The sequence below is a fragment of the Merops nubicus genome, unplaced genomic scaffold (genome assembly GCF_000691845.1).
Source record: "Merops nubicus isolate BGI_N331 unplaced genomic scaffold, ASM69184v1 scaffold27257, whole genome shotgun sequence".
Classification (NCBI taxonomy): domain Eukaryota; kingdom Metazoa; phylum Chordata; class Aves; order Coraciiformes; family Meropidae; genus Merops; species Merops nubicus.
Window position 1 is genome coordinate 12,537 of NW_008618848.1, and position 8,814 is coordinate 21,350.

The 8,814-nt window shown below is 46.6% G+C and overlaps 1 protein-coding gene across 1 annotated transcript in view; it reads left to right on the top strand.

The window, feature by feature from the left end:
* Positions 1 to 8,814, top strand: part of CAPZB (capping protein (actin filament) muscle Z-line, beta) — a gene marked incomplete at its 5' end in the record, with an annotated part of 32,143 nt that overhangs the window by 11,609 nt on the left and 11,720 nt on the right. The window contains 2 exons of the mRNA XM_008943599.1: positions 7,795 to 7,936; positions 8,450 to 8,566. Of these exons, the coding sequence (XP_008941847.1) occupies positions 7,795 to 7,936; positions 8,450 to 8,566 (259 nt within the window). The remainder of the gene's footprint in view (positions 1 to 7,794; positions 7,937 to 8,449; positions 8,567 to 8,814) is intronic.

An 8,814-nucleotide genomic window follows, 5' to 3' on the forward strand; every position in this document is an offset into this window, starting at 1 on the left:
GCAAACACCCCCCAGCCACTCCCTGGATGCAGGGAATTCCTGGTGCTTCAGGAATGGGCACATTCAGGAGCCTCTTGCTGCAGAACGTGAAGGGGCTGCTGGCCAGGCACAGTAATGAAGTCTGTGACAGACTTTGAGTGCTCAGGACTGACTCTTTTTTATTAATTAGTGCATTTAATCTCCCTGGACAGCCTTGATTTGCTGAACTTCAGGGACGTCTCATTTTGACCCCGTGGCTCGTTGCCATTGTGCCACCAGCTCCACTCCCAGGTGCATTCCAGTGGCCTGCACACTGCTGGGTGGCTTTCCCCTTCTGAGCACCTCTTGCCTCTTTCCTCAGTTCCTTCTGGACTGTGAGCTTGAGCCACCTCTGCTGCCAGCCTTGGTCTGCTTGTCCTGATAGGAAAAACGTGACAAACCCCTGCTGGTGCTGCTGCTGTGGTTTAGCCTCTGATTTCTCCTTCCCTGCCCGTGTGGGTCCCTTCACCTCATCCAACAGGTCCCTTCACTTGGTCTGACAGGTCCCTTCACCTGGTCTGCTAGACCCTGAGACCCTCGGAGTGTTCCTTCCTCCCCAGTGCTGGAAACACCTTGAGCTTCCCACGAGGTTCCCCACAATTGCCATATTTATCAGTTGGACCAAATCTGGTTATTTTAGACACAGACTGGTGCCAATTGCAGCGTGTGAGTCGGAGGAGAGCAGCAGCAGCAAGGGGTGTGAGGAGGGGGTTTGGGTGCCCTGCCCACACCCCTGGGTGTGCAGGGGGAACAGCAGCTCCCCGAGCAGCCGTGAGCTCTGTGTGGAACTGTTCTGTCTGTGTTTAGATGTCAACCTAGTTTGCCTAAACTAAAAAACCCCTGGCAAGCTTTGAAGTGCCTTTATTGCCATTAGCTCACTGTTCCTCATTAATGCTTACTAGCCCTTTGTGATGGCTTTCTCCTGGGCAGGAGAGTTACTGTGGTTTTCACAGCAAGGGCCCTGCAGATTGAATCCAGATGCATTTGTTGTGCACCCCAGTGCTAAGGAAACCTGACTTTCCATCTCAGTGCTGCCTGGGCTGTGCACAATAGGGTGTGACATCAGGATTATGTCATCCCTGAGGTTCTTGCCTCTGGGTTCGACTGATAAGTACAAGATGAAGTCTCCTCAGACAGACCTAAACTGCCAAGATGCTCGTTGCTTTCATGTTTGTGTGCTTTTCAAATTACAACCGTGATGGTTTTTCCCCCAGGAAATTGTTTAGATGTAAGAGTCAACAGAGTGGTGGTGGGGGGTCCTTTCCTTAACTCCCCCGTGGGCAGCTCCAAACTCAAACCAGAGTCAGCATTGAAGTTGTTGATTATGTATTACATAGATAACCACAGTCAGTACTGAAGTTGTTGATATATATTTACACAGATTAGAGCAAACTTAGAAGAAGAAAGGGGAAAAACATCAGCCTGTTGCCATGCTGTGAAAACCAAATGAATTGCTTTTCATCTGGTTTTATGTTTTTTTCTTCTTTGGATGCTTCATTTTGGAGCAGCTCTGTGCAGGCTGCATTTTTATCTGCTGAATCTGAGCTGTTCGTGGGAGGAGGAGATTTTTCCCTTGGGTTCCCACGATTCTCTGTGATTACATAAAATCTGAACACTGGAGGGGGAAAGCCTGTGTGAGGAGGTGAGCAGTGATGATGCAGTGCTGTCCTCGAGCACCACTCTCTGAAGGGTTTAAATCCTTACTAAGAAATCCCTTACATGCCTTCCAAAATGGAGCGAGACTAAACTTAAAAATCTGTTTATTATGACCTGGAATTTTAGGATTGATTATCTCTACTAACACGTGGCAATGCCTGTGCTCTCACAAATGGTGTTTTATTGCTGGAAGGTGGAAGACAGAGTAAATTAACAACTCCCAGCCATCTTCTAGTGGGTCTGATCAACACCTTTTGAAGAAAGGAGCACATCAGGTGAAATCTGTAGTTGGCACAGACACTTTGGCAAACTTAATTCATGCCACGGGAGACTTCTGCTGTCTTGCCCTCTCCTACCCACGTTGGAATTAGAGCTGGCAGGGCCTACAGTGGGTCAGGCTGTGGGTGGCTGGAGCAAGGGGCTGTCCCATGGTGGGGTGAGGGAGGTGTGAGCAGTTGGAGCTTCCTGGTGGTTAATGAACCGGTGACTCCTTTGGACACCTTACAAAGTGACCCATTGTCTTGCTGATTAGGTGGCTAATGGAACTGTTTCCAGGTGACTTCTCAAAAGGGACTGGGTCATTAGTTGCCATCTGCCCAGAGCAGTTGGATGGTGAGGAAAATGTGAGCAGTATAGTTTGTGTTTACTGTTGTCTTTTTTTTGTTTAAATAATGAAAGGTGCTAGAAAGCAGAAAATAGATTCTGGGAGATTTTGAGCCTTCAGGATCCTGTTGTTTGGATGCTGTTTTCTTTCCTTGCAGAGTTCTTGCACTTCACAGCTCTGCTGCACAGTCTGAGTCCTCCCACCGTGGTGCAGATGTGTGCTTTTAAGTGCCACTGGCACCGAAGCTGCAGTACCTCACTCCATCGGCATGTTTGCTCCAGGGGCTTCTGCACCTGTGTGTGCTGGGAGGAATGTCTGGAAATACCTGTGTGGAGTCCACCAGCATTCCTGGGGCCGTGTTCATAAACCCTGGTGAAAAACAGCTGCTCTGTGCACACACTTTACCTTCACTTGCAGTGCTTAGGTAGCGTTCTGAAAGCGTTCTGCAGCTGCACACCAAAGAAAGAGGGAAAGGGACCTAAGTCCTGTGCTCATGTCAGCAGGAGAAGTCAAAATGTTCCATCCTGGGTAGCTCCTGGTACCAACCTGGCCTTTTTATTCAAAAACAGGCTCGTGAGCCCCATTACAAGAAAGCTGGATGGAGGACAAGAGCAACAACATGTAGTGACAGCTCCGGGCTCTTGATGTTGTCCTGAAGACTCTTTCCCCCGTGTTGCTTGGGCTGTGAGGTTGCAGGGGATTTGAACAGGCACCTTGGCAATGTTTTGGGTTTGGTGGAGGGTGGGTTGCTGAGACCTGCCACTTCCTTCATATTTCTGGTGCTGTTTCTGTGCTGGTTTGAAAGGACAGGGGGCAGGCGTAGGGGAAGGGTGTGGTGAAAATTGTGCCAAGTCACTTGGCTCTACACTCATCTGCTTAAATATCTGTTCTGCTTCCTCACCTAGTTTTCAGGCAATGCTTTTGGGTTGCTGTTAAACACCAGCCTCCCAGGTTGGGCCCTTAGTCATTGTTCCTCTTGTAAAAACATTTGTAGCTGAATGCTCCATGTTTTCCTTTGGGGTAGGTATTTTAAATGAGGGGTTTCTTGGGAGTGTGTTGATCTAAATAGATGGAGACGTTTCCCTTTCTGTCCTGAACTTCTGTAGCTGGAAGAAACAGCTCTGCAATCTGTAGAGGAAAAGAAAATAAAGAAAATCTATTTTGCTGCTTTAAAGGAGCCAGGTTGAACCACCATGCAGCTCTTCTGAAGGTTTCTGTGGCCAGTCTGAGGTTCCAGGTATTGGCACTTTGGCATCGGGGTTTTCCACGAGCCAGAGACACTGGGGTGGGTTTTTGTCTTTGGCTCTCAGCTACTTGCTGGAAAATACACCAGTGCTTTTATGGATGAGTGATTTGGTTCTGCAGTGTGATTGAAAGTCAGGGTTTGTTTTTATGGCTGTGTGGTGGAAATGGATTTTTTTCAGTGTAGGGTCCAGCGTTCATTCGTGAAGGGGAAAGTTACGGTGCCTCTTCTGCTCTGTCCTTCCGTGGTAAAATGCAGTCACTAATCTGCCCTCCTTTCTTGAGGTCTGTGCTGGAAGCTGGGGGATTTCCTCCCCTATCACATCCCTCTTGAAGTTACAGCTTTGTTCTGGCCACAGGCTCCTGATTTCGTGGATTCAGTTTGAGTTCCTTTAAACAAGTTTCCATCCTGTGTCTCCACCCGCCCAAACTTCAAACACTCCATAAAGCTTTGGATCACTCTTAGCTTAAATATTTTCTTTTATTCTTGCATTTGTAAAATGGGTCAGTCTTAAGTGTGACTTTTTTTTTGTATAAAGCAGCTTTTTCCAGGAGTTCTGTGGTTGATGAGTAACAGGTATAAATCTCCAGTGTTTGATCCTGACATTAACACTAGAAGTGGTTTTGGGTGAAAAGCTGTTCTGAATTTTGTGAAGGGGATGAATGGTCACGTTGGGCCTTTTAGTCACCTTTGTGGGCAGCTTCATAAAAAGCAGTTTTACTGGGGATGGAATAACACTGAGAGGACAGGGATACCATTGGAATAATGTTCTTTTAAAGTCCCTCCCAACCCAAACCATTCTGTGATGTCCCTTGGTGTTGTTTGGGTTGTTAATAAAGGGAGGTGACAACCATGGGATGTTTTTTGCTTTGTTTTGTAACAAACTTTTGTCTAGTTTGTTACATCCTGGAGAGATCCATGTCCTTAAGCAGAGGAGTGATTGCTTTGCTTTGAATTGCTGTCCTTTGGAAATGATTTATCCTCTGGGGATGTTTCTGAGGTACCCCTGTATGAATTGGAGTTCTCCTCCTACTTCAGACCCCTTGTGCATCTCAAGGGCATCTGCTGATTGGGTTGTGCTGGGCCTTGGGTGCTCAGGGAGACAACTCAAGCTTCTAAAGAACACAGATCACCTTTATGACCTCTGTTGTGTTGAAGGATAACATACCAGGAGTGGGGGGATGCAGAACAGGGGGGTCAAAGAAAACAATGCTTGATCCAGGAGCTGTGAAGAGCTTTCAAAGGGTTTTGCTGCAGCTCCTGCAGGTAACTTAGATGGGCCTGTGCTCTGCTTTGCCTCATCCATTTCTTTAACAGGGAAGACAGAGCAGCTCATGCCTCCCAGGACCCTTTTCCAAGCTGGTTACCTCTCCTGCTTGGATTCTAATAAGCAGAAGGGTTTCTTGGAGGTAATCCAGCCTGCTTACAGCAAATCCAAGTTCATGAATGTAGATTTAAATTCCTACCAATCTGTCTGTCATCTAGTTTTCTGTTATGTAGCAGCCAATTAACCTGTAGCACTTCTTTATGTTCCTTGAAGAAAACAGGTTTCCAGCAAAGTTCCCCTCTCCAAACACGACTTTTGGGGGTTTAGACAGACTCCAGAAATCCCCCTTCAGCACGTTTTAGGTGCTGCGTGAGGAAAGGTGAAATCTAATGATCTATATTTTCTCCCCATGAGGGAGGAGTGAATTTTGGAAGTGATTCTATCTCGCTGAAGCTCAGAGGAGGCTTTGGCTGATACACCTCCCGGCGTGCCTTGGATTCATCCTGCCTCAGTCACTGGCGTTGTTTGAGTCTCAAGACACTGGATCTGGCTATGGCAAGGCAACTTGATTGAAATAGCATGTTGGTATTTAAAACAATATTAATACTATATTTGATTCATTAAATATACAAAGGCAAGTTAAAGCGTTTCCATGTGTGCACTGTTAGTGCTGGCGGGAGGTTCTTCAGATGGTTTAATGTGGTTTCAGACAACATTTTAGCACATTCTTAAAATACCCACAAAAGCCTTTATGTAAAATCTCATAAAGGTGAACCACATAAAAATAATTTCTTTTTTTTTTTTCCCCCCCTGTTTCATGTCATTAGGATCAAAGTACAGTAGGTAAGAATAAATCTCCAAAACCCTTGTTTTGGTCCCTCTCTTAATTAACGTTTCATGCTCGTAGCAAGCTCGTAAAGTGGGTAATGGGGAAACTGTCTGTACACCCTGTAATGTTCTCAGTGGCTGCCAGCTCATTTTTAGTGAATCCACTTATTCTATACACAAATATATTTTAAGCAAACTTGGTCTGGAAAGGGCCAAGAGCTTTGGCTCTCTGGCCTTTGACTGGTGCTGCCCTTTTGCCAAGGGAAGGGTCACTTAGGCTGGGACCCAGTTTCACTGCAGGACTGAAATTCCCATTAATCAAAATCCATTTGTGAATTCCCCAGGGGATGTAAAAAGGGGGTTTGTTGGTTTGTTAGGTTGAAATTGCCTGCTGGAAGTCTGGCTGTAGTGTGCCTGTGGAGCAAAGGGCTTTCCTTTTTCTAATGGTGTATTGTCGGCGGCTTGACAGATGTCACAGGCCAGGGGCTGGTTACTTAAACGCTCAGGCTGAGCTTGGGAGGCACCTGCTGAGATGAAAATGCTGTGGTGAATTCACATCGAGTCATCTGCCCCTCCTGGGGTCCTGGTTTGACACTGACTCAGATGCTTTTAGGCTCTTCTGGTGACTCTTGAAACAACGTCCTGCACATGCAGAGCAAAAGCTGAAAGTTGCCTTTTGTTTGCATTAACTTCCCAATGCCTTCTCCAGACTTAGAGAAAAGGATGGGTTAGTCTTCTGGAATCTCCAATACTTCAAGCTAATACCTGAAGTCTGAAATGTGCAGTAAATCAAATCCCCAGTGCCATTCTCAGCTGCCAGGCTGTGTTCAGAGAGGAGGGGAGCACAGGGTGGGGGGCTCAGCAGGTCGCTCGTGTCGGTGCTGGGCGACGCTTTCCTTCTGGCAGGGGAGGAGGAACATGCAGTCACCTGCAGACCTCTCTGCTCCTCTCCCTCCCCACAGTAAGAGGCAGGGATGTAGAATGGTTTCATCTCTGGCTCTTCCCCAGGTTGGCTGCTGGAAACTCAGTTCCAGCAGCTCCTCGTGGCTTTGGGTGAGGAGTTTGTGCTCTCCTCCAGACCGTGAGCACTCCAGTGCTCTGTCTGCTTTGTATGTTCTTGCAGAGGGGTGGTAGGTGCCCAGGAGAGAGTAGCAATGTCTGGCTGCTGAAATGCCTTCTCATGGATCTCCTGGCCCAGCTGAAGTTGCCTCTCCCCCTTTCCTGAGTTCTTTGCAGGAGATGGTGGTGCTGTGCAGCATGAGTTCTCACCAGGATCTGGGAGCTGTGCTCCATGAAAGAGTCTTGTTCCCTTTTGCTCACTTCTCCTGAGGGCTCTTGGCTTTGAAACAGTTGGTGAAAAGCTGTGGGTTATAGTTTTGGTTTTCTAGAAGCCAAAATGGGATCTTGTGCATCTTTCTTCCTCCCTTGTTGGGTTGTTTACCATTACCTTCCAGCACATCTCTGTGCTTTAGCACAGGATGAAGTTGGGTTCTGTGGGTGTCAGTGCCTTGATAGTTTGCCAGGAGCGTACTCTTCACTACCAGAAACCTGAGATTTGGGTAATCCAGCCTCCTCTCTGTTGTGCACCACCTCTAAAGATGGAATATTATGGAAATCTCAATGGCATCCCATTGTTTTGAAGAACCTTGGTCTCAGTTCAACTCCATTTGCAAAAAGCCAATAAGTTGCCTTCACACAAACTTCTGAGACAGCAGCATAAGGCTCCTTATTTGCTCCTCTTTGTCTTAATCATCAGACTTTCCTGTAAAAAACTTCCAGACTTTCCCAACAGTGACAGAAAAGGGGAAGAAAACCCAGACCAAACTGTAAAATAAAGCCTTACTCTCAGCCTGCTTTGGAGCTTGTGCCTTTCCCAGCTGTTACAGTTAATTGGAATCAGAGGAATTGTTTGCTCAAGCACTGCAGAAATCTGTAGCTGGCTCTGTTTCTCACTAAACTTTTATTCTCCTTTAGAGAAATGTACAGGTTTTTTGTCATTAAAGTCTCTGTATTGTAAAATGATTTAAAGTGCTGTGTTTCTAGGTGTATAACTGTGTCCAGCCTAAAAAGAAAAGAACAAAGTCTTCACTAGGATAGAGAGATTTTGCTTCTTTAAGATGCTTATTGATATCTGACTCCTGCTTGCTTTTAACATGCCTATTGGATTGCATCCTGCAGGTATTTTGAAGGTGGAGTCTCCTCTGTCTACCTCTGGGATCTGGATCATGGGTTTGCTGGGGTGATCCTCATTAAGAAAGCTGGAGATGGATCAAAGAAGATTAAGGGATGCTGGGATTCCATCCACGTGGTGGAGGTTCAGGTACAGCCTCTGGGGCAGCTGATAGACCTGAGTGAAAACAACCCCCAGTTAATTCCAGACAATTAGGGAGTGCAGGTGTTCCACTGAACAATGCAATGTTGTGTCAGGGGCTGGAAACTGCTTTCCCCTCTTAATTTTGGAAAATTCCCTGGAGCAATTTGGATAGAGATAAGTCAGGGCTGTAATCAAAAAGAATCCCAGAAGAATTGGAAGTATGTTACTTTCTGCACATGTGATCCTGAGATTTCCTTTTTAACATAAAGGTCTACAGATAAATATCACTAATTAAGTCATAAAATCAAGGTAATAGGAGGCTAAATTGCTCTAACTAGATTTGCTTTGGAAAACGAGGGGCATGTGCACATGGGCAGTTGTTCCTGCAGCCTGTGCTGTGTGAGTGGGGTTATCTGAATCCATCCTGTTGCTTTGTGGGGTCTCTTGGGCCAGCCATTGTGTAATTTTTGGAGGCATTTTAACCTCTCTGTCTCTCTCCCTTTTTGTTATCTCCTCTAGGAGAAGTCCAGTGGTCGTACTGCTCATTACAAGCTGACCTCCACAGTGATGCTGTGGCTGCAGACTAATAAAACTGGTTCTGGTACCATGAACCTTGGAGGGAGCCTCACCAGACAGGTAGGTCTGTGCATCAGCACGAGCGTGTGCTGCAGACCCAAGGAAGACTTTCCTCATTTATAGACCCAGGAGCCCCAGTCAGGCACAAGAAGTTGGCTTTGTGAGGAGTTGGATAAACATCTCTTCCCCTGCTGGGTGTGCAGCCCAGGGGAATGGTTAATGCAGCAGTGTGCAGGTACCAGGAAGCCCCTTGGACTTTGCTTGGTGGCATTATGGCTTTCAGTTAAAGACAGAAAACATTCAGCAGG